Source organism: Nanorana parkeri, unplaced genomic scaffold (assembly GCF_000935625.1).
Source record: "Nanorana parkeri isolate BGI_ZX_2015 unplaced genomic scaffold, ASM93562v1 scaffold244, whole genome shotgun sequence".
In the NCBI taxonomy this organism is placed as follows: Eukaryota; Metazoa; Chordata; class Amphibia; order Anura; family Dicroglossidae; genus Nanorana; species Nanorana parkeri.
The window spans coordinates 22468-50348 of NW_017306512.1; the positions used below are offsets into that span (position 1 = coordinate 22468).

Here is a 27881-nt window from a genome sequence, read left to right on the forward strand (position 1 = left end):
CTGCTTGAATAAGCTCGGTACAGTATCTGAGCCATGAGTATACTGAGCCATCCAAAGACGGTTTGGTACACAGGGATTAGCAGGTGTCGGATGGCTAGTTGTAGAATGATGTCTTAAAGAGGAACTTTACCTATATCTTTAAATAACAAACACACCTTTAGAAATGTTTTAAGCATTGACATGTTTTGGTATCTATTTAATCGGCACAACCTCATCTTTTATAGTTTAATGGGTAATGTATTGTGTTTGCACACACCAAAATTACTCTTAGGCCCCATTCACACTGCGCGATTTACATTTTGCTTGAATCACAGCAAAATCGGCTCCAAAAAGGGTCCTGCTGTAGCGACGCACGACCCGCGACAGCAGGACCCTTTGACCCATTGAGAAGCATTGATGAGCGATATCGCGCGGTAAATTGCCGCGATATCGCGGGAATTACCGCGCGATAAATCGCTCAATGTGAACGGGGCCTTAGGGTACTTTTTACTAGACATGTGCGATTCGTTTTGGACTGATTCGGTATTCGGACGATTTATCAGAAAATCGCAGGTTTGGATATATCCAAATCTCCGAATGACAGAAATGACGAAAACGAATCCGAATTTTTGATCACGAAAATTTCAGAAGAAATTAGTTAGCAGTAGTCTGTACATATTTTCGTTTCTGGACGAATATTTGTTGCAGCAAACTGACATTAAACAAAATAAAAAAAAATGACTTCTTTTTTTTTAATCATCTGTAGAACTGGTAGGAATTTTAAGGGGGAACCCCACCCCCAAAAAATGGGGGAGAAAAAAAAGTGGCGTCCTCCCTAAAATTCATACAAGACCCTTGATCTGAGCACAGGCCCGGCAGGGCAGGAAAGTGGGGGGCGATGATATTACTTTTGTATTGATATCATAAGATGACATAAAAAATTGCAATTACCACTATTTTATTCTGCAGGGTCTATTCTTTCAGAGAATATACAATCAAGTAATCCTCAGACCTAAAATGTGCATTATACCAAGTGCAGAGAAAAATGGTTCTAGCAGTGAAAGGGTTAAAGGGATAAACCCTGGTGCATGCATGCTTTTATTTTGATCTGACATTCCCTTTAATATAAAATCCTTGATTAATGATGTGCCGGTAACAGATGAAGCAAACTCTATGTTGTGAAGTGTTCATACACAGGCGATCTGTCGCACACTGTAGTGGTTAGTGTAATCTTTCATATATATTATAGTCCTATGTGTTCCTTGCTGTCTTCCTCTCTTCCAGTATCACACTAGATTACAGAGCTCTCCCTATTATGTACTATGGAGGCAGTCTGTGTGTATCCGCTGTAATCTGATCGGTCCTCGCACTCACTCCTATCCTGTGTTCACAGCACGACGCTTTACAGCAGTACAGTCAAAGGAACAAGCAGCCGCTCTCTCAGACTATCTATACCCGGGGAGGTGATCGCAGTCCTCCCATTTCCCACAATGCAGCGGGGAGAGCGGCGCCAGACTCGTACGGCACACGTCACACAATTCCCGGATGATCCTTACACTGTGTGCGGGGTGTCCAGGCCCGGGATGACCACCTTGGTGATAGATAATGGGGCCTACACTGCAAAGATCGGCTACAGCCACGGAGAGGCCAGGTGAGAGATGACAGGAGCAAAGAGCGCGCACAGGCGGATTACCATAGAGTCCGCGTAGAGCGGCCGTCTGGAGGTACTGTCTATCCTGCTGCTGCGCTCTCACTGTCTGCTGGGAGGTGTGTCTGGGTTTACAGCTGTGTGTATAGGGATGCTCTGTCAGTCTTCTTAGCCAGTGCGTGTGTGTATGTGTATATCTCTATCTATCTATCTATCTATCTATCTATCTATCAACCTGAACCACGTATGCAATAAAGCCCCCCTTGTGTAAACATCCTGAGCCACGAGACTGCTCCTGGGCAACGCTCTCTTGGATATGGTGTCATTTTCCCAAACAGACTCAGAACTGTCATTTAAGTGACATTCTATAGCAGGGGTAGACATCCTCAGGACTACAACAGTTGTGGAACTACAAGTCCCATGAGGCATTGCAAGACTGACACTTATAGGCATGACTTGTAGAGGCATCATGGAATTTGTGGTTTCCCCACAGCTGGAGAGTTCCGGGGTTACCCATCCCAGCTTTGTAGTATTCCCCTTTGCAGCTATATCAATCATTTATGGAAAGGAAAAACGCTACAAGTAAGCATTTAGAATACTTGATTTTCTGTGTTTTTTCCTGCAAATGTTTACGTTGGTGACAGGGTCTCTTTAAGGTTCTTGCCGTTTTGGAACATGATCATTTGATAAATAAAGGTAACCTGTAATACACCCTGGCTTCACTACCTAGTAAATATCTGACCTGGAACAAACATGCAGCCAGTCAAATCAGAACTCCAGGTAAAAATTATTAGTAACCCTTGTAGTGGGGTTACCCCTGCACTGCAAGGGTTCAGTGCTACTTTTGTTCTAGAGAGCAAAATAACTAACCTATACTCATCCAATCCTCAAAGTTGGCCGGCTGTGACTGCACTCCCTCCAGTCTCTCTCCTTCTACAGTGCAGCATTGGAATCTTCCTAGGCGTCCTCACGTTCGATACACAATGTATGGACGTGATAAATTACAAGACCTGCTGCAGCGGAGGGGGAGGGAGGCTGCAGGGACCGGTCTAAGAGTGAGCCATCTCCGAGGATCACTTTGTTATTTTCCTCCCTAGACCAAAACAAGCACTTAAAGGAGAACTATGAGGCGAGTGATTTTCCCTCAGCCGCATAATCTTAGCCGACCTGTGACAATGAAACTGTCACAGGTCGGCTCAGTAGATCGGGAAGTGAGCGAACACATACCATCGCTCGCTCACTTCTCAATCTATCCCTGCAGAGAGCCGTGACTGTCACTTATGGCTCCCTGCAGGGATTCCCCCCTCCCCTGTCCGGATCCTCCAGCGCTGACTGGTGGAATGGACGGGGGAGGGGGCGGGTACAGCTGGCTCTGTTTCTAGATATGCAAAGCCAGCTGTCACTCACGCAGCTGAGTGGATCCAGACAGCATTGTCGGGATGCGTCCCGTCAGCGGCGCCTTAGTATACCGCGCTATACTGAGCCTAGGTGACGGGAGGACGCTAGTTTGTGTCCTCCCATTACCCTTAGGAGAACTATGGGGAAAATCCCTAACCCCATAGTTCTCCTTTAACCCTTGTAGTGTGGGGGGAGCTCCACTGCAAGAGATAATAATAATATTATTAATGTTTCCCCAGAGTTCTTCAAGTGTGAAAAGGCTAAATTTCCATTGACATGCATATTCCACATCAGTAAGTCACTAGGTAGTTAAAGCTTGGATTGTGGAGTTGTTAGATCCTTTTATTATAGATGTTTATATTTCTGTCTGTGTCCTTGCTGGGGTGATTCACCCTCTTTTCGTCCTAGGGACCATTGTCAAGTGAGAGAAAATGCAACATTGTGGGTTGTCCGTGGAACAAAAATAGACGTGAAATCTTTCATTGGGGACACTTGTTCCAGTGAAAACTGTGTAGCTGTATCTGGTATACAGCTGGTATGAACAGATCCTCTGGACACTAGCATAGGATAAATGCCTTCTTATCTGGGACTGGTGAGGGCCATATACTTATACTATTCCGTTGGGTCACAGGCCCTACTCCATAGAAACCTACTCCATACACTGCTCTGATAATTACCAAATAGCCTGAAACAGCTGTGTGCATCCTGGGGAAAAAATCCTTAAATTGAGGACAATAATCCTCTTTCTTTAAAATATGTGATGGAATGAGACATGTGAATACCTTCTGTTTTAAAAAAGAAGTCTCACCATGTATTATTTTTCACTGCTCAGTCGCCTAACTTCCACAGTATATGATGCTTTTTATCCCATCCTTCTGTGTGCAATAGACACAGCAGGATTTCCCATGTCTTATTCCATCACATATCCCAAAAGGAAGAGGATTATAGTCCTCATATTAAGGATTTATTCCAAGCTGCTGTTTTCATCTATTTAGCCATCATCAGTGCAGTGTAAGGAAACCATGGCTTCTATAGAGTAGGGTTTTGGACCCAATGGGACAATATAACAATACAGGTTAGAGGGACTAAATTAATTAAAGGAGAGCTATGGGGTCAGTGTTTTTCCCCATAGTTCTCCTTAGGGTAACGGGAGGACACAAACTAGCGTCCTCCCGTTACCCTAAGCTCACTATACCGCGAGCTACAGCTCGCGGTATACTGAGACGCCGCAGCTAGAGCGGATCCCGACTTAGATGACGGAATCCGCCCAGCTGCGTGAGTGACAGCTGGCTCTGCCTATCTAGAGGCAGAGCCAGCTGTACCCGCCCCCTCCCCCGTCCGTTCCGCCAGTCAGCGCTGGCAGATCGGAGCGGGGAGAGGGGAATCCAGCCCCTCCCCCTGTCACGGCAGAGAGCCGTGACAGGAACGAGAGGTGAGCGAACCCCGGTATGTGTTCGCTCACCTCCCGATCTACTGAGCCGACCTGTGACAGTCTCATTGTCACAGGTCGGCTAGAACTATGAGGTGAGTGACAAGCACTCACCTCATAGTTCTCCTTTAAGCCTTCTTTAGGAAGGCTTTACTGTGCTACACACTGATTTCAGATGGGGGACTTTTTGATTGCTTTAGTCTCTTCTCACCATACCTAGTATGGTTATACTGATGGGAGTCCCTCTCTTTAGCAGTTCCTCAGTGCAAGAGCTAAGAAGACTCTGAAGCCACTTTTTACAGCTTATTCTACTATCCTAGGATACATTTATGTGTCTTTTGTTGGAGTGAAACACATCTTTTTGAGCAGGGGTGTATAACTTCAGCCCTCCAGCTGTGCTTTTTTTTTTTTTTTTTTTAAATAAATTCTTTACATTAAAGTTTAAGAAAAGGTGACATAGAGAAGCAAACATTATCAATCAACAAAGAAACCATGTAGGAAGACCCTAGGGACACCTGGTAGCACTGGAATAGAAGTCAAATAAAGCATAGGTAAAAAAAGCAGGACATACAATACACTAACCTACAGTATGTTTCACAAAGAATGTCAATGTATGGATATTTCCAAATAGAATAGGCCTTGGTACAAAGAAGGTACTGGATCAAAACCTCATCACTTGCTACATGCCCTAGAGTGGAAACTTCGGTCTCGTCTTGTTGGGGAAAAGAAAAGGGACTATCAGGGCAAGATAGAGAAGGAGATACTCAGCTGAGCAGAGAGTTACCAAGGAAAAGATGACCGGAAGCAAGAGAAGCTCCAGCTGTGCTTTAACTACAAATCCCAACATGCTTCTGCCACTGGGAGTCATGCCTGTAACTGTCAGTCTTGGAAAGCCTCATGGAACTTGTAATTCACAATAGCTGGAGGGCCGTTTTTGCCCACCTTTTTGAGGCTCTAAAAGTCAGCTGCCACCGATTGTGTTAACTTTTCAAAAACAGTGCAGTAGTATGAGTCATACAGCAACATTATTTAATTTGTGTTGTTACAGGAAAGCTTTATTCTTACGGTAACATTTCTTTCTATTTTCAGTGTCATTCCCAACTGCCAATTCAGATCAAAGACTGCACGCTTAAAAACATTCACAGCCAATCAAATTGATGAGGTTAAGGACCCATCTGGCCTCTTTTATATACTTCCATTTCAAAAGGTAATTGTTCTTTATGTCTAGTTGATAATATTCAGTACCAAGTGAAAAGGATTGCATAAATAAAGGAGGACTGTAATTTCACATACAAATTGGTTTAAAGCTACATCATTGCTGCACAATTTGTTTTGTAATTTAATGTATTCATAAATGTACCTTTCCATTTAAGGGCCTATTTGTACCATAGCATTGCACGCTAAGCTCACAGATATGGTGCATTTTAGCACATTATGTGAATGAGCCCTAAACCCGGGTCTATTATTATTATTATACAGGATTTATGTAGCGCCAACAGTTTGCACAGTGCTTTTCATTATAAGGAACACATTACAGTTAAAATACAAATCAAAACGAGAGGGTTAGGAGGGCCCTGCCTACGAGAGCTTACAATCTAAAAGGGGGGGGGGCTAGTGATGCAAGAGGTGGTAGCTGCATGGGAATGAGTTGTTTGCGAACGTGATAGTTCAGTGGTTAGGTTGAGGCGGGATAAGTCATATGTTCAGGGATCTCCTAAAGGCAGACAGAGTAGGAGATAACCAGACAGGTTGGGGTAGAAAGTTCCAGAGGATGGGAGAAATTCTAGAGAAGTCCTGGAGGGGAGCATGGGAAGAGTTGATGAGGGAGCTAGAGAGCAGGACATCTTGGGAGTAGTAGAGAGGACGTTTAGGGTGATACTTGAAATGAGGTTGGAGATTTAGTCGGGAGCAGAGTGGAGGATGGTATTATTTTTACCAGTTCAATTAGTGGCAACACTACCCTGTGTGTTTCTGTCATAAATAAAATTGTTATTCATCATAACAGGGCTATTTAGTGAACTGGGATGTCCAAAGACAAGTATGGGATTATCTTTTTGGAAAGGAAATGTTTCAGGTAAGTTACCTGTTCTGACATCCTGTACTGCATTGTTTACAATTGATAAAGTGCTGTATTTCCATCACAGGCTCGCAAGGATAGTATATGTGACGTGTGTTTTGTAGCTGTGATAAACCATTTGCTGCCTGCAATCAATGCTGATGATCTGTCTGTATGTCTTATTGGGATGTAGTCTTTATCAAGGTGGCCATACACTTTACAACCATCGCAAGACCTTAGTCTTGCAATGGTTGTAAAGTACTTAAAAAAACGTACGATCTGCCCATCTTGGACAGGCAGATCGTACTTGAGGGGCGGGCTTGCAAGCACGGCAAACGGGCAGTGTGCGCGTGCGCACACCGGCCCGTTCGTCAGTTGTCGAACAAGCAGGCCACTCACTCGCCGAGAATCGTACGATTCCCGGCGGGTTTTCCAGCCTGCTTGTTCGATGGAAGACGTGCGACCGTACAGTAGAAACGGTCGCACGCCTTCCATACACTGTACGATTCTCGTACGATCGCGGGATTTCCCGCGATTCTTGTACGAGAATCGTACAGTGTATGGGCACCTTAAGAGTTAAGGTGGCCATAAACCAGACGATTTTTCTTTTGGAAATCGTACATGAACGGTAATCAAACAGTTGATGTTACATCAGCGATTTTTCGTTTTTGATATTGTGATTGAAATCTTTCGTTTGGTTGGAAAGTTTTTTTCTGACAGAACAAAAATCAATGAATCAGTGGGATTTTCGTTTGTCAAAAATCTCTGCAAGAACACAGCACATGCGCAAAAGTAAATTATTTCCATAGTTCGTCAAAAATTGGTCGGTTAGTATGGCTAACGAACGATTTCTGAAATCGACATTTGACTATGCTTGATGGAGAAGTCTAAGTACAATTGAATGAGGGATCATGCCAGAAATGACAAATTTCTAATGAAAATCGTACAATGTATGGCCACCTTTTATTTTCTTTGGTAGTGATTAACCCTAATGTGTTCTGAAAAGGTGGACTTTGCAGAAACAAGCATCATCATCACAGAGCCTTATTTCAACTTCAGTTCAATCCAAGAATCAATGAACGAGATTTTGTTTGAGGAATATCAGTTCCAGGCAGCTCTAAGAGTGAACCGTGAGTATTTACTTATATTTAGGGGTCTATTCACAAAAGGGTGAAGGGTTTGGAGAAGGCAGGAGCAGTGAACAATCTAGGATAACATAGCTGATTTGGACAAATTCTCCAATTCAGCTATGTTGTCCTAGATTGTTCACTGCTCCTGCCTTCTCCAAACCCTTCACCCCTTTGTGAATAGACCCCTTAGTCTTTCTGTATAGGGCTGTACACTAGGTACAGAATTATAACAGTGTTTTTCATGTATTTTGAAGCTGGAGCTCTCAGCGCACACAGATACTTCCATGACAACCCGTCCGAATTATGCTGCATCATTGTGGACACTGGCTACTCATTCACACACATTGTACCCTACTGCCGCAGCAAGAAGAAGCAAGAAGGAATAATAAGGTGAGCTGCTGGGGGGTAGGGCCCAGTCTATTGGAAAAGATACAGGGTTATTCACAAAAGGGTGAAGAGTTTGGGGAAGGCAGGAGAAGTGAACAATTTAGGACAACATAGCTGAACTGGAAAGTGAGCTGAATTGGAGAATTTTTCCAGTTCAGCTATTTTGTCCTAGATTGTTCACTTCTCCTGCCTTCCCCAAACTCTTCACCCTTTTGTGAATAACCCTGATAATGTGAATTGATGTACAAACCCTGGTGTGGCACATATCTTTCTATAATAGTTCAAGCACCATCGTTTGCCAAAAGTAGGTCAGTAATACTTGAATCAATAAACATGCCGACAATAGTTTGAGTTTAGCTCGGCACGTTTATTGATTCGATTTTTAAGTTAATTTCTCTCCTGAAGTGGACTTGGAGTGCTTTGTGGCTTTTAAGAGATACACCTTGGCGTGGGATTTACTATTATTTCTTAGGTCAGTAATGCTTACACCGCTTGTTTCCACTGTTTGTTTTTTCTAGAATCAATGTTGGTGGTAAGCTGTTAACAAACCATCTGAAGGAGATCATCTCATACAGGTAAATACAATGAAACATCTGCTTTGTGCTTCTTATGTGACTTGATTCTCATTGCACACCTTTTTTCTATCACAACATATTTTTCTTCTTGTTCACCTCAATCCTGTGTATTCCTTGTCCACGGCCACAGGTTGCTGGTACCACATAGAAATATTGGAGGACAGGAGCTCTGGAAATATTGCCTATAGGAACCAGATGCTTTTGTTTTTATTATTTATCTATCTATTTACTTCTTTTTGCTAGATCAATTTGAAAGTTATTTTTTCCCCATTTTTAAAAAGCACACATAAACAATGGAAAAGAGAAGGAAACAAAGGCGCACATATTCACATTCAGAGAGGGAGTGAGCTCCCCATGGAGGTTAAACATTACAATATAAAAGAAAAAAAGGTAACACAACCAAATAACATCAGTACTATCACCATTCAAGTTGTCCAAATGTATATAAGCAGACTGTAGGACCCATACGATGACTGACACAATGGGACTATAAATGTCCAATGAAAACAGCTAGACAGATACTGAATCAGCAATATTCCAATAAGCATTAAAGATTGACATATTTACTTGTTGTGAAATGTGTATACAAGGGTGTTAGTATTACCCATAGAATACAAAGAAATGTAATAGATTTAAGTGTTGTTGCAGACAGACCCACAAATCTATGATACTTACATGCAAGTGACCTACATTTACCAGAAGCTATTTTATTTGGGAGAAGCACAAGCACAATCTGATTGCTATTGGCAACACACTTTTCTATTTCTGCAGTTTCTATATAATGACACTTTTTTTCTTCACTACCCTGGGCAATTTAAACTGATTAACTGATGAAGCTTTTAATATTATAATTTTGTTTTTAGTCCGATAATTATGAAACATTGCATACGAACATTTAATACTTTTACAGCCAGCAGGTAAACTTCAAGGCTGCTTCTACAGTCTAGTACAAAAAAGAGGAGGGGGTTAACCCGTTAGGAAATAACGGGTTGGTAGCGGTTAACTTAAGGATCCGGACAAGTCAATTGATTGTAAAAAATATATAATTTTATTGAAAAATAGGATTTTGGTACTCACCGTAAAATCCTTTTCTCTCCGTTCATTGAAGGACACAGGGAACAGATCGGAGATCATGTACTGTAGGGTAATATCGCCACCTGCAGGAGAAGGACGCTAGGCACAAAAAAACTAAAGACCAATTACAGCACTTACGATTGCACATAGGATTCACTAATTGCCATTAAAAACATTGTAGAAAACATGCAGTCATGAATTATATGTGGATCGATCCTCATTAATATTAGCCTTGCATCCCCACTATGGGGGGAAAGTGACCGATATAACTATTGCTTCGGTTTCTTTTCCTCCATTCACTTTACACACGCGTGTCCACTTCCGTGAACTGTAACAATCAAGGGGATGGATCCCAAACAAGAGGAGAAAAGGATAAGGGGGAGGGAGAATGGGAAAAGAAAGCTTTTCTTCTGGTTTCCCTGTTTAGATGTAATAAAGAAATCTATACAGATCTATAATTTGCAACACCGACTTTCTCTGTTTTCGACTGGATTATAACAGGTGTTTCTAGATGTTGCTTATTTTTTTTTTCATAAAAAACAAAACAAAAAAAGCAACATCTATAAACACCTGTTATAATCCAGTCGAAAACAGAGAAAGTCGGTGTTGCAAATTATAGATCTGTATAGATTTCCGGATCCTTAAGTTGACCGCTACTAACCCGTTATCTCCTAACGGGTTAACCCCCTCATCTTTTTTGTACCAGTTTATTTTGGTCACGGATCGAACGTAACAAGCAATTGTTTAAATCTAATCAGGGCAATCATAATCAGTTGGATCTCCAGGAAGGTACACAACCCCTTCTCTACATGCTTCTACAGTCTATTCTTAGCTGTTCTATTGGAAAAGTCAGTTTATCGTATAGAACTCAATAGCCCAATTTAAACATTTGCTTACACAATTCAATGGCTTGACTAATCATCTCCTTGTTCCTCCCTGTTGTATTAAGAATTCCAGTCAGAGGGAGAGACTGAAGGCAAGCAGTTTCTGTCTTTAGAACTCACAGTGCTTAGTGATATAAGTGGCATCCTTTATTATATGTTTATTTGTTAGAAAATACATAACATTTGTGTGTATATAATTTTATATACATTGTATGTATATCTCAAAAGTAAAAAAAAAATTGAGTCAAACAATGATATACTGTATTACCTTTTTTAAAGCTGCTAGTATTTGTTCTGCCATGGTACAGCCCGGCTAAAATCGGCCTCACCAGTTTTGTTTCTATATTGTGTAAACTTCACTTAAAACATTCAGTATGTTACACTGGAAGTGCATTTGTAAAATGTATTTAGCTCCCACTTTTCTGCACACAAAGATAAAGTAATCCTTTCCTAATATAGTGTCTTTAATAGGGAATTTCTACCACATCAGTATAAAATTGTATAATGACACTGTAAGAATTTTTATTAGGTGGTTTAGATTCTTTTGATACCTGAGGCCAAGCATGGTTCACATATAATTCCCCTATCCCATAGCCTGTAATGGAGTGCATGCTTACGTTGGTGGAAAACCATATTGCACTGCTTATTTGTTGCCATTGTTTTTCTGCAGACAGTTACATGTAATGGATGAGACACATGTAATTAATCAAGTGAAAGAAGATGTCTGCTACGTTGCTGCCGATTTCTATAAAGACATGGAGGCGGCAAAGTATGTATCCTGAGGAAAAAAAAGATTTGCATTGGGTCAACTGGGAATGAAAGAACTGACTAAATATTTTTTTTTTTTTACAGATTGAAAGGTGAAGATAATCCTGTGATAGTGGATTATGTACTGCCAGATTTCAGCACAATCAAGAAAGGATATATTAAGGTATGCTTTTATACCACTCCTGAAGTTAGAGCCCTGGTGCCCAACCTGAGACCCTCAGGCACATGTAGCCCTTTCGTGTTTGCAGTGCGGCCCTCAGGCCCAAGCAGTCATTTATAAAGGCGCCTTTAATAGCAGTGATCTCTAGCAGTCTCAAGTAACATGTCCCCAGTCTGAGTCTTCTACAGCATTACTTCCATCTCCAACCATTCCTGTAGCATAGTCTCTAACCGTTTCCTCTTGCAGGTCTAGACTACTGCTCCTTTAGCATTTCTATATGATGAATATTATATGCAGCCCTTTGGTGATGGTGAAAGCCTCTGCCAATTAAGAGATCCATCATTCTGGTTTCCTGTTACTAGCAATCAGTTTTGTTAAAGGATAATAACTAAATATTTAATCCCCTGATACCCTTAACAATTGTGAGGAAATAGATAGTTTATGCAGCTCAATGACTATCAGATGCCTAGGTGCAGTTGCATGCAAGGCCCTGACATCTTAGAGGCTCATATGGATGCCCAGCCATAGGGTGTAGGTCGGCATCACTCTGTTTAAGTTAGTTAACAGGAAAAGGGGGAAGGGGTATTTATATGAGGGGCTATTATAAATTCTAATTGTTGAATGAATCTTTTATAGTTTTATGTCGTAACATAGTCTATAATTTCTGAAAGATTACCTATTTCAAGGCAAATCTTTCATGAGAGAAGCATTAAGCTGGCCATACACCTTACGATTATCGTACGACACTTTCCGTCCGATGATCAAACCGTCGTACGATTTTCGTACGGCGGGCCCATCCTGCCCTGATTATCGCAAGGTTCAATTAGTCGTGATTAAAGAAAAGCACCTGAATGAATTGCGGCAATCGACCGCACGTATTTTCGTTTGCGCATGATTTTTGACATATGGAAACGCCACTAACCTTGTGAAAATCGTACGATCGACTAAAGTTTACAAACCTGCTTGAAAGTCAAAAGTCGTACAATTGTACAGTATTTGCGGTTGTACACTGCCCATCAACCTTGCGATTATCGGACGAAAACACGATCGCATACAATTATCGTAAGGTGTATGGGCACCTTTAGAGTGGACATTGCTGACTTGTTCTAATGCTAGTTGCTTGCCTGTCATGTTAGACCATCTTGTTTCAAAAACAAAATACTTTAGCATTATTATTATGGTCCTCTTGTTTAACTGTAATCCTGCTGACATCAGCTTCTCAGTTGGACCTTTCATTGTAATCAATTTAATATATCGCACATCCACCAGTCTTCATTTAATTGCAGGTAAACATGGATCACGGGTTCTGTGTGTTTGGAGACTATTGGTGTTTTCATTTGCATGTTTTGAAATCTAAGCATAAAACCCCTTTACTGAGTGATGTGGTTCTGTGTTCTTTCAACAGCCAAGGGAGGAGATGGTGTTTAGTGGAAAGCCAACAGCTGGGGAGCAGACACTTCGTCTTACCAATGAACGTTTTGCAGTACCAGAGATACTTTTTCATCCATCTGACATAGGAATTCAAGAAATGGGTATTCCAGAAGCCATTGTACATTCCATTAACAATCTTCCTGAAGGTTAGTCTTTATTTCATGTCCGTCTTTCTCCACTAAAAACTGTTAATTGAAAACATAGCTACCTTTTTCCTTTCTATTTAGTGTATATGGATTATAGATCTGCCATTGGACAAACCCCCCTTTAGGGAAAGGGGAATGGTTGTTGCAGGATTTATTTATTTTTCTTTTGATGCTTTATAGTGTAACATACTTGCCACATACACACTTTGAGCCATTCATAGAACATAAAAGGAATACTTTTCATATTTGGAGAGTCCCATCTACATTGTCGTAGGTATTATTCAACACTTGTGTACTTTTGGATATGCCCATTCCACAACGCTTTGTGGAGTCTTTGAATTTTCATACTCATTTGTCATCTAGAAACAACAATCTGGTTGTTTTGAGATGCAATACATGAAGATACAGAGACTTTATTCAGTGATAGCAGTTCCCTGAGTGATATGAGGGGCTTGCATGCCAAACAGAATATATAGCAGTATGAATAGAACTATTATACTTGGATGTATTGTGAGTGTTGTAGACATATATTTATAATGAATATTGCAACTGGGGATTGTTTAGGTGCTTTTTGAGCCTCTATATACAGAGGGGAATTTATCAAAACTGTAACAGACAAAATCTGGAGCATTTGTGCATGGCGACTAATCAGCTTCTCTCTTCAGTTAAGATTTAAAAATGAAAGAGAGAAGCTGATTGGTTGCCATCCACAAGCTGCTACAGATTTTGCCTGCTTCAGTTTTGATAAATTCCCCTTCAGAATGTTAATTGGTAAAAGTGGGTTGTATAGTTGTACACTTTTTCAGTTTTTGAAGGGTAAATTGTAATTAATCTTAATCTCTCTTGATGAACTATATCGATACACCCAGCATGTTTCTATTAATATTTTTGTGTTGACACATGTATTGTAGTTGGATAGGTGCAGGTTATGTGTTTTTTGTGTGTGTAATAAGCAGAAGACGTAATCCACTTATTTATAGCAGCTGGTTATTGCAGCTGACTGCTTGTGCACAGGGATAGACCCTGTAGGAAGGGTTGAGCTTTCTGCTTCTTGTCTTCTCAGTGGTCTATAATGTTCCCCGATGGAGTACTAAAGATAGGGATTTTAGTACAAAAGAGCCAGGGCTCTTAAGTCAGTTTTAAACTTAACCTTTGTTTCACCCAACACAGAAATTGCCCTAATGTTTTTTTCCCCCCCATTTTAGAAATGCAGCCTCATTTCTATAAGAATATTGTCCTTACTGGGGGAAACTCCCACTTTCCAGGATTTAAAGAACGAGTGTATTCAGAGGTTCGAAAGCTTACTCCTACAGACTACGATGTGTCTGTTATTTTACCTGCAAAGTAAGTATTATATGATGGAGCAGTGGGTGGACAGAGCTTTTTGATGTATGATCATCACTTCATAGTCTATACTGCCACACTGATTGTTAGATCTGGGGCTCCTTCTGAAAATTCTAGTTCATGCCTGTCTCAGTAGAAGCTTTGACTTCGATATTGACCTGTCAAATGCATGCAGATTATCAAAGGCAACTAGCATTTTCTGAAGCATGTCAGAATAATAGGATTTTGATCTCACCGTAAAATCCTTTTCTTGGAATCCATTGAAGGACATAGCTCTGAAAAAGTGATACATAGGATTATGCTGCTGCTGCTGCCTCTAGGAGAAATGGACAGTAGACAAACAAAAATTAAAAAGCTGCCACTTCAAGGACACAATCCACTTACACCTGCCAGTTGTAGCAAACGGTGTATAAGAAATGATGAGAGGGAGCTGTGTCCCTCAATGGACTCTGAGAAAAGGATTTTATGTTAGGACAAAATCCTATTTTCTCTTATCGTCCATTGAGAGACACAGCTCTGAAGAATTTTGATATTTAGGGATGTCCAAAACAGAGGGGCGGGCACCACAAGAACCCGTTCAACAACAAAAAAAGGAAATGTAAATACATATATATTATAGAGCTGCCTGAAAATTTCTGCCAACACTAGCATCAGAAGAGGCAGAAGCATCAACTTTATAAAATGTTGCCAAAGTGCGAACAGAAGACCGAGTTGCAGCCTTGAAAATCTAAGTAACAGAAGCTTGATTTTTAAATGCTCAAGAAGTATTAACTGCCCTAGTAGAATGAGCTACAACAGGAAAAGGAGGAACCTTAATTCCTTATTATAATACAAAATTCATAATATACCAATTCATAAACTTGAATGACAACCAGATGAATCCAATTAGAAATTGCAAATAAAAACTTTCAACAATATATTTTCGGAAAGCAGAGACCTTGTAAATAAAATGGTTGTAATTGCAATTTTACATGTAGCACAATATTTGCGTTACTGTTTATCAATCTTTATTTCAATATAAAATACACTATTTTTGGTGCAGACAAACTAAGTCTGCACTCATCCCCAAATTCTTGGTAAATTATAAAAGATTGATGAAATTGGTTGTGTCAACTAAATCGATACCAGTTACCAAATATGTCTAGCCTTCAAATTGCTCGCTCCCCCAAAACACTACAGAACCCCAAGTTTATCAATTTAAGGTTGACCATAAAAATATTACCGTTACCCCATTGTGTGTGACAATATCCAATATGTTGTGTGCAATTGTCCTTGTACACATACAAGCGGTTGTAAACATTTTTTTGGGGAGGTGTTTTTTTTTATTAACTTTTATTGCCATCACAAGTGGGCACCCCTGATCTACACCACCCAATCGTCCCCCTCCAGTTGTTTACTTACCTGAGTCTGCAATATTTTTTGGGGCACGGTGTGCAGAAGCCGTAACGAAAATCATAAATTTTCAATGGCATTGAGACAACACAGCTCCAACGCATAGGCATTGCACCATGATGTCAAGGTCTAAATGGGGGGTAAGCATGGTATGTACTTTAGGTCCGTGGTTCTCAACTGGTGGGTCGCAACCCTGTGTTCAGTGGGTCGCAGTGAGCCTTTCTTTGTTCTAGGTGAGAGCCTCCCCCTATTGCAGCATTGTCAGTTCTCACACTGAGCAGCTTTTCAAAATATGCTGCCCGGTGATGAGTGTCAACTTTTGGTGGGGTGGACTGGGGGTATGACCACGAGGGAGCTCCATTCGTACGTGCATTGTTTACAGCTCCCTCGCGTTCCCTGTAGAGGTGCACCTCTACAGGAAGGTGTACAAGCAATGCACATATGGATGGAGCTCCATCACAGCAGCCCGCACTGGACCCCAGGCTAAGGATCCACTCATTTTCAAAAGGTAGGTAGACCGGGTGGATTTAAAAAAAAAAGAAATGTAAAATCTTTTTGGGAGTACGTGCGAGATTGTGTCTGTCAGTGTTTTTGAGGGCCCGCTCACACTTATACAGTGCATTAATCGTGCCCAAACGCACCTCCCACCCACAGTTCGATCGCCTGCAACGTAACACACGGTACTGTAGTGCTGTGTGTTCCAGTGCAATGCAACTTGGGTCGTGACTTATTACCCAAGGACCTATTGGGGCCTGAGGTTACACAGGTTGAGAACCACTGCTTTAGGTATACTTGCCCTGCAAGGCATTTCTGCCATTAATTATCTTTTAACTTTGCATAAAAGGTTTGAACTGCAGAATTCTCATGGAAATGTTTTCCTGATATATAAAATTGTGACCGATTTTATCAAAAAGATATTTATATATTTGTTTTCTTCTCTAGCCCCATTACTTATTCCTGGGAGGGTGGGAAGTTGATATCAGAAAATGATGATTTTGAAGACATGGTGGTGACAAGAGATGACTATGAAGAGAATGGCCATATGGTCTGTGAAGAGAAATTTGACATTTAATTTATTCTTTGATAAACAAAACAAAAAACATTTTTAGTACTGTAAATAGGAATTTCATGAACATTATTTATTACATTTTGATATCTGCCAGTTTCAGTATTTGTATGAATAAAATACTGTTTAAATGTCCTGGAGTTGTATGTATAATTTGACATTTTAGTTCAGAACCATGGATTAGTAGGCATATGACAGCTTGTGGAGCAAGATCATTTTTATACTTACCACAAAATCCATTTCTTGTAGTTGAGTGGGACAAAGGAATTTAGAGACTGTTGGGGATATATGGCCACCTACAGGAACTTTTGGACAGTGGTGAACAAAAAAAATAAAACAGTGACAGCCCACTATAAACCATCCTAACTCCTAGCATGGCTTAGTCTTGTGGAAACCAAATATACCAAAAGCATTATAATAGACCCAGAGGAGTGGCAGCTGTGTGCCTAATTTAACTACAAGAAATGGAACTTACAGTAAGTAATAAAAAATTGTTTATTCAAATGTTTGAGGGCCATAGGAATGGACAGCCAAAAGTAGTCCAACTGAGGGGTGGGCAACAAAACAGTAAGCCTAAAGAGCTGCCTGGTGGCTTTACACTTGAAGCTGGCATGAGAAGAGGCTAGTGGTCTCTGGAACAAGATTGCAAGCGCTGAAGCCTGCCTCTTGATGCTACTCAAAGCCAAATGCTGATCCAGGCCCATCTGCAGAAAAGCCAGGACTCTTCCCATGGAGAATTTCCTGGGGTGAGTTTCTAGCCTCGCACGAAATGAAGTATGCTTTGTTATGGTAGCCCATGCGGGAAGTAGACTTCCTAGCCTTAAAACCGAAGTAAAGCCAACATTTTTGGCTTTATTTCTCTTTTGGGTCGTAGGAGGTACATTTACCAATGTACTCCTCTGACTCAAAGTCAGCTTATAGTGGGCTACTGCCTGCTATATGCGGTCAGTGCAGAGCTATGCTGCAGCTGGGATGGATAGACAATATTGTCTGGATTCACCCAGTTGCCCGCAGTGCGTAGTGTTTTTGCACCAAAAATACTTTTTGGAATTACGTCCGAAAAGTTAAATCTTCCCACATGCTTTGGTCAGACTGGATGTAGGTTTTTGCAAAACGCAACAGGGCTTGAATGTTTTTCTTAGTTAGAAAAGGCTTCCATCTTGCCACCCTACCCAACAACCCTGCGCATCGCCAAAAGAACATTATACCCACAGTAAAGCATGGTGGTGGTAGCATTATGCTTTGGGGATGTTTTTCTTCAGCTGGAACTGGGGCTTTAGCCAAAGTGGAGGGATTTTTGAACAGTTCCAAATATTAGTTTATTTTGGCACAAAACTTTAGGCCTCTGCTAAAAAGATAAGAGAAATTTCACCTTTCAGCACGACGACCCGAAGCATACTTTCAAATCAATAGAAGAATGGCTTCACTAGAAGATCAAAGTTTTGGTAGGGCCCAACCAGAGCCCGGACCTGAATCCAATTGAAAAACTGTGGGGTCACCTGAAGAGTGCTATGCACAGGAGATGCCCCCACAATGACAGATTTAGAGTCGGTAAAGAAAGATTCTCAAGGCAAGATGTGCCATGCTGAGAGCATTCAGTCTTTTGGGGTAGGAGTCTGTCATAAAATGAAAAGGTGTTTCGACATACTATTAGTTTAAGGGTGTACATATCCATGCAACCATATTATTGTACGTTTTTAGTTTCATTTTTTCCCCTTTTAAAGATTTCAGTTTGCTTTTAATTGATTTGCACATATTATAGGTCACATTAAAAAGGTGGAAAGTATTCGGAAGTCACTTATCTTTGATTTTTTTTGACATCCCAAAAGCATGCCATTTTTACAGCATCTAGAATTTTTATAGCCCCTGTATATGCAAATTTTATGTATGTAATGTCATGTTAAAGCATGACTATCTTAGGATTATGTTTTATCTGTATGATAAAGTCCAAGCTCTTTTCCAGCATGGTTACGATCTGTTACCGTTTTCATCTCCCTCTGCATTGATCTCTGCATGATCTTGGGTATTATCTTCTCCTGGGAGCCTATTGCATGGGACAATTGTAATAACTGATTAAAAGCCATGTTTAGGTATAAAGAACTCTCCCCATATCTTGACATTATTTTAAAGAATTAACACATATGAGATTGTATTATATAATTGTTCAAACTGTAAATCCCATGTTTCCAGAGGACAAATCCCTCCAACTTTGCCACCTCCTTATATATGTAGTTATCACAAATGGTGGACAAGTCATAAACCCCTTTATCCGCAACAATTCCTTTACCAGTCTCAAAAGGTTTATTAAACAACTGAAAAATAGGAGCACCCCCAGGCTGTGCCGGGGATTATGAAGTACATATAATTGGGACATCCATATCATCTTTATAAAAATGGATCTGACAGCTTGAGACAAAAGGAAGGTTACACAAGTTACACTGTCCCTGAAATAGGACAAAAAGTGGATTACCATTATAGGGTTAGTATAGATTAATACACCTAAATATTTAAGAGGTAGCCACCTTATTGGATGTGGCAGAGGCAAAAAGGGATTTCAGTTTCATCAACCGATAACACATATTGCTCCAATTTATTTATTTTTTTAACCCCAGATTTTCATCACATAAGTTAACGGTACAGTTTACTTTAGGAGAACTTTATTCCCTTTTCTACTCTACATTGCAACAGCCACAAAAAAAAAAACAGTTTTGTACATTGTTACCACCACTTTAAGATAAGATCACATGAGAAAAATATTTAAGAAGTGTCAAAGTTCTGATCTGCATGTGTTTCAGCTGAGTGATTCAAAGTGCTGCCTCTATATTCTGTCATGATAGGTTTCCGTAAAGCAAACCTATGGGCTGATGGCTTTTTATCTTATATTGTAAAAGAAGGAATTTGCAGGTGTCTACACATCTTTTGTTTTTATAGAGTCCCCTGGGAATCCCTGGTGTTCTGACAAAGTGACCAAATTTCTAGATTACTGGCTCTGTGGTCCGCCTCTTCCCGTGCCTTACAGGCTAGTTCACACCATAACTGCGTTACTCTGCACAGCTGCAGTACAAAGCGTTTTGCTGCAGTTTTGACCCTTATTTATTTTAGCTTAAAATGGGTTTTCAGGTGCAGTCCAGTGCGTTTGCATGTGTTTTTGAAGCGTTCAGGTGCAGCTAAAATGTGGCAAGTAGGATTTTTCCTGACTGCATCGGAACTAACTGCACTGGTGTGAACGGAGCAATTGTCTTTGTGTAGCCTGCAGGTTGAACAACAAAAAAGAAATGTGTATAACCAACTTAGGTGCAGAGCTCTTGCCAACATCTTATACAAAGATATAAAAATCTATTTAGTGATTAACTGGGCAGTACCTACCCAAAACTAATATGTTTTTAATGCATGAGTCCTTTAATGTTTAGGATTTTAAATATTGTACAGTAGATATAAATACATGATTGCAACATAATCACCATCTCTTCTACCCATGTATGACAAGTCATAATTAACAGATAAACAGCATTATAAACACATCATGACAATTATTAATAGTTCAAGATCACATAGGTGCAAAACAGTCAAGTTACAGCTTGCTACATTTAGCTCTGTGACAAAAACACATCTACAAATCCCAGGCGCCCTACACACAATTAAACAATTGTAAAATATTTTCACATTTAAAATGCCTACATCAATAACATGAATTGCACTAAATCCCTGGAATTTGCAAATAATTACTATACATGAATGCAAAGTTCTATTTCAGAACAGCAAAATAATTTCCTAAATCATTGACTAAAAAAACAAAAAACATAGCGAACAGTACTTTAGTTTTTCATGCTTAGCCTATATATACCCCCATACTAGTCACACTAAGCATATTCACCTGGAATGCCATTGGCCAGTTCAAGAATTTAATTTGAGGCCCCAAATAGTTCTATAACCCCTGCATTGTGCAGTTTGGTTGATCGTTTAGAAAAATATTCTAGTTTCTTTGTAGGAAAATAAGGCTTTGAATTTGTAACCTGCTGCAAATACACAAGTTACAAGAGATGTATTCTCATTTAGCGAATCGATGACCTCAGTAGAATTAAGGGGTTGTATAAATGGTCATTTGACAGTCAGTCTAAAAGGTGCCCAAACACCTTGCGATCATTGTTCGAAAAACAAACGTGATCGGGTTTCTGTACATTAAAAAAATCGGACAGCTGATGAGAAGTGAATGAACACTGCACATGTGCAAACGAAAATCTGTTTTGTCAATCAGACGAAATTCAGGCAGTTAGTATTGCTAACGAACGATAATGGAAATCTACATTGGTCTGTGCATGATGGGGTTTTCGAGCAGAAATCAAACAGAGGTTCGAGGATGGGACGAAAGAAAATCAAACGATAATTGTAAGGTGTATGTATGGGCAGCTTAAGCCATACCTGCTTTGGGTAGTCGGGCTAGACTCTGTTGCGGGGATCAGGTGGCCATTAAGGAGACCTCCAAGGCAGCCTGCAGCTTAATTGTATTATTCAATTTAATAACTTTACGTTAAAGTGACACTAAACACAGGAGTTAAACCTTAAAAATGCATTCAAGTACATTTATGATTAACAAAAATGTATTTGTCCATCACTCAGCTATAGATCTTGAATTAATCTCTGAATTCATGTTGACACTGTCCTTCCTTCTGGAGGGTGGATACTTTTGTTCCCCATTGTCCCCGTGTGTGTTGTAGTGGTCACTGCTTTCAGCTCACTCCTGTGATGGACTACAGCCTCCATACAAATTAGTAAACTAAACATGAGATTGTAGTCCATCATGGGAGTGAGCTTGGAGCGGTGGCTACTTTACAACACACACAGGGACCATGGGGAACAAAAGTAACAATCCTCCATAAGGAAGGACAGTGTCAACATGAATTCAGAGATGATTTGAGGCAGGGGCGTCCCGAGGCTGGGTGGCAGTCGGAGCGGTTACCTGCCGGCGGCCATCTTGGTGATGGATGCCGGCAGAGAGAGGAGGGGACAGTCACCCAGCGGGATAAGGTATGCCACCGGGTCCCCTCTCTCCTGATACTGTCGGGCGTTCGGTCAATGACCGAGCGCCCGACTTTTCAGAGGGGGGTGATACCAAATGACTGTCATTTTGGTGTCATCCCTCCTATGGTGTCACCCAGGTGCGGGCCGCACCCCCCTTGTGACGCCACTGATTTGAGGATCTACAGCGAACGATACTTGAATGCATTTTTAAAGGTTTAACTCCTGAGTTTAGGGTCACTTTAAAGATAAACCTGTAGTGAAAAAAATGTATATTGTCAGGATTGACTCAAAAGGATTTGAAACTGACTAGCCCATTAATCTTGCACTACACTACAGGTTTGGTGCTTAGTTCAAACTAAGCACGTTCTTTTATCATCCATTTGTACAGGGTTTTGTTTTTTTACCAGTTACTATATTGCTCTACCTGGTGCCAAGTATGTGGAGATCACAAGTGTGTTTGTCTTAAGTATTAGTGCATGCTTAGCCAACTCCAGCATTCTCAAATAACACCCTAGGATAATCAATAAGCTCTCAGATAATCAGTAGTTATGCTAGAACTGGGGCTAAGCCATCCCACAATAAAACACAACAATTGATATATCTCTATATCAGTCTGTGCAAAATACAGATAATTGAAAGTAATTGAGTAGGGGAAATTTCCGCAGCTTCCCTTTTAGATGAACTGGAGCTTATAATTAATAAAAGTGAATTAAAAAAAGTGCATAACGTTCACCACTTTAATTGGAATCAATTCAACTGGATCAGTTCACCACAAAATTGGATCAGTTGAGGACTGGGCCATTGAAAGCTGAAGGATGACACTTCAGGAATTCCTTCATCATTTTCTTTTTTTTCTTATCTGGAATAGCAGAATTTCTGTCCACCGCTGCCTTTAACTGCTGAATTTCACTTATTGTGTTAGAGAACCTCTCCCTTTCATATTCTTCCGGCGTTAAACGCTGACAAAATGTGAAGCCTGTCACAGGGCGATATGTAAACATATAAAGTGATAAAATGCAGTAATTCTTACAAAAAGTGATAATGTTAACACACATTTTATTTTTGGCTTACAAAATCCCCATTACAAGATGCTAAAATGCAACCCTAGTCAAATGCTAGATGCAGTTTAAATACAAGTTAGAGAACTATGAGGCGAGTGAAAATCACTCATCCCCATATTTCATGCCGACGTGTGACAATGAAACTGTCGCACATCGGCTCAATAGATCGGGAAGTGAACGAACACATACCGTCGCTCGCTCACTTCTTGATCATCTCCCTGCAGAGAGCCATGACTGTCAGTCACCGCTCCCCGCAGCGATTTCCCCCCCCCATTTTAATGGCTTTGCCTGCCAAAGGATTTGCAATTTTTTAATTTTCTCCAGTGTTATGACAATCTATTCCCAAGTTCAGAAATTCAGCAAAGTGTCACTAGTAACATTTCTAACAGGCCGTAGAAACCAGTTTTTTTTCTTTTTAATCTCGAAACCTGGAGCGCAGAAACAAAAATCTGATGGTTGCAAAGGGTAGGAATTAAAAAATATAACGTAAATACCGTATTTGCCGGTGTATAAGACGACCCCCTAATTTTCCATTTAAAACATAGGTTTTGTGCTATACTCGTCATATAAGACTACCCCTCTTCCGAGGCAACACCATTTAAAAACATCATGGATGGATGTGCGGCAATACTGTATGTACGGTAGCTTCAGCTACATACAGTATACCGCGCTGAGCCAATCACAGCGAGCAACGTATTCTATTAATGAATACAAAGCTTGCTTGGATTGGTTGTGTACATCGCTCACCGTGATTGGCTCAGCTACTGTATGTAGCCGAAGCTACCGTACATACAGTATTACCACACATCCAGCGGGCTGACAGATTAGGGATGTTCGTTTTGGGCCAGCTTGGCCTAAACGAACTAAAGGTATATATTGTATACCCGGCGTATAAGACGACCCCCGATTTTCGGGGGATGTTTTGAAGTATAAAAAGTAGTCTTATACGCCGGCAAATACAGTAGTTCTCACTTATGTGCTGCTATCAGGAAGACATCAGGGCACCCATACTGGACATACATTATCTGCTGGTTAAACCCTCAGGTGAAGAAAGCCAAAAATATATTAATATTAAATTTATATTTCTCTGCATTTAAGTGACCATAGACTGAACATTCCAACAAAGTTAATAACATACCTGAAAGATCATCTGGATCCAATCCATTCTGTAGACTTCTTAATTTTGTGCTTACAAGATCCAGCAACTCCATGGGGGTCTACAAAAAGAACTTTGAATTTATACTGCCCTAAAGTACAATTATACCATCATTGATCCTATAATGCAGATTGTCAAAAGAAACATATGGAAAGATGAGAATAAAAGGTATTTAGATACTGAATGCATAAATTAGTCAATACAATTAAAGTAAAGTGTTTTACTACAAGCAAACGCTTTTTTATAAAAGGTCATCATAGTGGAGCCCTCTTACAATAGAATGGGGGGAATTTATCCAAACTGGAGCAGATAGAATCTGGAGCAGTTGCCAATGGCAACCAATCATCTCTCTTCAGTTTGTTCCGTTACAATTTGAAAATGAAAAAAAAACAGTCTTTATGACATTTCATTTGATGGATGCAAATTCCTGCTGGTTAAAGTGGTAAAGAATCTCACATTCCAAAACACAGGCGCTTACCTTAAAGAGTTCACTGGATTGTTCTATTAAAAATAGGGAAAATTCTTCACTTTGTGCTTTTGATACTACAGTGTTCTGCACAATTACTTTAGTAAATGTCTTCATCACTATAACCTTGTTATCAAACTGAAAGAGAAGGAAGACATTACTGGTAAAAATGCATTTCAAAGTAATAAAAAAACATTTGTGTAGAGCTTTTGTTTGGATCTACAAATATTTCCCATTAACTGTAAAACTCCCATCACTTACATATCACGCTGTACATGTTTTTTTTCTGATTATGAGCTACAGCAGTACCCAGTATTGATGTTACAAATCCCTTCATAGAAACCCAGAGCCGCTTTATCCTATCCAAAGAAGGTTGATGGCTTTTATCTGATCAGATTGCATCTTGTGCGCTTGTGTTGCCTACAACCCACCGAAGCAATATGCTTTTTTTTTTTTTTCATTATGGTCACCTTTGTAGCTATAGGCATTGTGAAAAAATGTCACAGCAGAGGCTCTATACCATTTTCCGGACCAGATCTGGTCCAGAAAATGGCATGAACCTGCCTGCAGTTCCAGTGCGTTCCAGACCAGACAAAATGAGACATGAAGAATTTTTCTGGTCTGGTCCAGAACGGACTGTGCTGATGTGAACAGAGGCCAGAAATAGCATAGGGATACATTAGGATGCATTTTGGGTCCAGAAACAATCTGGTCCGGAGATGATGTGGTGTGGATTATTATTATACAGGATTTATATAGCGCCAATAGTTTGCACAGCGCTTTGGATGGGCCCTTTTGAACCTAAGGGCTTGTTCACAGCAGATGCAGACCAGATCTGCATGCGTTTCTGCACATGCAGTGAGTAATACTGCATTTTTTTGGGGAAAAAAAAAAGTTTTTCCTTTTTTTTGTCTAGCATGGGCTGTGTGTGTTCCAGGGCGTTTGCATGCATTTGCATTCCAGAGCAGGTAAAATAGGGCTTGCTGCAGTTTTTTTTTACATGTTCTGGAACTGTACGCTGCAGTGTGAACTAGAGCCCAAAATACCATTGGAATACATTGAACGCAGTTTTGATCCGGTCTGTAACTGCTCTGCTCCTGGAACGCGCTTGGTGTGAACAAGGCCTAAAACGTATTTTTCCTTTACTTTCAATAAGAGCAGAATCTTGGCACCCTGCCACCCTCCTGTTGTAGACACCAGGTGCTTGTAAGCTGTTAGAAACCCACTCAAGTCTTTGTTATGATATTTGGACCTGAAATACATCACAGAACATGCAGCTAGTGAGGTCAGGAAGGGCTTGTTCTACAAAATAATTCACCAAAAAACAAAACAGGTGAACTGACAACACCATCCCTGCCCCCAAGTTCTCTGCTCATCTACCGAAATCACCATCCCCTGCTGCCAACGGCCAGCTGGTGAAAAAAAACAGTTTATTGCCACTGTGCATAAAGAGAGGCGAGGGATTTTTGGAGATGGCAGTGCAGAGCAGATATGGATACAATGCTGAAAGGACCTGGAAAACTGCAACTCCCAGGGTGCTGTGCGGGAGGGAGGAGGATGGCTATGGACTGGGAGGACTGAGTGTGCGCCCAGGACTTGAAGTGTGCGGATCGATGTGAGACCGTGGGAGTTAGGACTGCCTGCAGCGGAGTGTGTGGTTGCCCTTGATAGACAGAGACACACAGGCTCTGTGCTGCCATGCTTGAGAGACAGTGGTTCGTCTGTGGAGACGAAGTGACGGAGATCGGGTGCCTGAACGGAGGCCTAGTGATGCGTCAGCGGCGGGGATATTGCGGCCTGGTCGTGTGGCCGATCCAGTCACTGGAGTGACCCAGCCAGACCAGCAGAGTGAGCGTAATCAGGTGGAGATTGTTACCGGAGGCCTTAGATGACCCCAGACATGCAGTGATGCGTTTCAAGAAACCATAGACAAGTGCTGATGAGCTGCAAGAGACTCCAGATGACCTCATCTCCTTCCTAAGTGTTGTTCCGCCGAAAGAGGGACATCTATACAGCTGCTGAAGGACATCACCTTGTGCAAGACAACCCTTGGAGTGGTGAGAGGCCTATGGGCCAATGTGACAAAGTACTTTTACACTTCTGCTACACAGTATGGGCCCCAACGTTGGCTAGCCTAGGACATTACTACTGGCCAGTAGTCTAGAGGGGTGTGATACTATCAGAGGAAGATATTATTGTTTGATTCCTTCACTCCTAGATTTACTCCTGAGATAGTCTGACATCACAGATCTCTGTATAGGACATAGATAGCCGCAGTCACTGGATGTCAGAGTGCATTGATCTCCCTCATATTGTGCTACTGATACATAGTTACATAGTGACATAGTATTTGGGGTTGAATAAAGACATACGTCCATCAAGTCCAACCCATATAGGTCCACGCATCATCAGTTGAGATTATTTTGTGTTATCCAGCCATTAAATCCTTTACAAAAACTCTACAAAAAGGTGTGTTGGTAAGCTGTGGATCCACCAATTGGGCGGTACATTGGTGCAGAGGGGACAGAAAGACCTGTTACACTAGCGGCTCCTATAGGGGAAGCGCTACAAATGCTTGCAATTGACTGACCAGTAAACTGCTCCCCATTGCAGGCATTATGTTTCAGCCTCCAGGACTGTGCAGTGAAGTTTTAAAGCGCCTGGACCAATACTGCACCTGGTGTGGATGGCAGCAGATAGTAATCACAGTAGCCAAGCGCTGCAGGGACCAGGGGGTGGGGAGGGTGTTGTCATTTAGTTCTCAATTTTATTTTTCATGAAATAGAGAACTTACCCTTTAAAGCTCTTTTACTACTTGTTAAGAATTTGTAAACCCTTTAGTGTGTGTGCACTTTAACATTATTAACTGTTCCAAGCTATCAATAATATACCCATTAATTAGAAATACCCCAGTGGATCAGCAAGCATAAATTCAATGGCAGTCACAATAACCGTTAACCATTACAGGTCATCATCAAAACTTGCATTTGTTTTACATACCTGCTTCTGCAACTTGTATGCACTGGATTCAGAGGCAGTCGTCATAAACGTTATGAATCTGCGGAGCTCTTCTCTTGCTTGTGGCATTAGCAGTCTTAGATAAAGCTGGGTGGCTTCTAAAGCTTGGCTTCTTTTTCCTTGTTCTACAACAAAATATGGAGTCCTTTATATTTGATCTCTTGGGATATTAGAGTAGGGTATAGCTTGGTGCTGAGATGGTCTCCAGCTATGAATGTACACCACTCCTAGGGCTTTTTACTGAAATATATCACTTCCTGGGGGGGGGGGGGGGGGGAGAGAGACAAAGATATT

The 27881-nt window shown here is 40.9% G+C and overlaps 2 protein-coding genes across 2 annotated transcripts in view; one reads left to right on the forward strand and one right to left on the reverse strand.

The window, feature by feature from the left end:
* The first annotated feature begins 1316 nt into the window (after positions 1 to 1316).
* ACTR6 (ARP6 actin-related protein 6 homolog) lies at positions 1317 to 16996 on the forward strand. Its single transcript, XM_018556638.1, has 11 exons — positions 1317 to 1630; positions 5544 to 5661; positions 6460 to 6528; positions 7517 to 7640; positions 7895 to 8030; positions 8546 to 8602; positions 11231 to 11329; positions 11413 to 11491; positions 12894 to 13065; positions 14271 to 14409; positions 16744 to 16996. Exons 1-11 carry the CDS (start codon positions 1470 to 1472, stop codon positions 16871 to 16873), a joined length of 1284 nt encoding a protein of 427 aa, XP_018412140.1. The 5' UTR covers positions 1317 to 1469; the 3' UTR covers positions 16874 to 16996.
* Positions 16997 to 22668: 5672 nt separating this feature from the next.
* DEPDC4 (DEP domain containing 4) overlaps positions 22669 to 27881 on the reverse strand; it is a 19226-nt gene continuing 14013 nt past the window's right edge. Inside the window, exons 6-9 of the mRNA XM_018556620.1 lie at positions 27570 to 27712; positions 24582 to 24707; positions 24086 to 24164; positions 22669 to 22862 (exon numbers count right to left, since the gene is read on the reverse strand). Coding sequence (XP_018412122.1) covers positions 22669 to 22862; positions 24086 to 24164; positions 24582 to 24707; positions 27570 to 27712 — 542 coding nt within the window. The remainder of the gene's footprint in view (positions 22863 to 24085; positions 24165 to 24581; positions 24708 to 27569; positions 27713 to 27881) is intronic.

Coding starts and splice junctions, on each gene's coding strand:
- ACTR6 (XM_018556638.1), top strand. CDS start 1,470: ATGCAGCGGGGAGAGCGGCGCCAGACTCGTACGGCACACGTCACACAA. Junction 7,641..7,894: donor GGCAGCTCTAAGAGTGAACC/GTGAGTATTTAC, acceptor TGTATTTTGAAG/CTGGAGCTCTCAGCGCACAC. Junction 8,603..11,230: donor AAGGAGATCATCTCATACAG/GTAAATACAATG, acceptor GTTTTTCTGCAG/ACAGTTACATGTAATGGATG.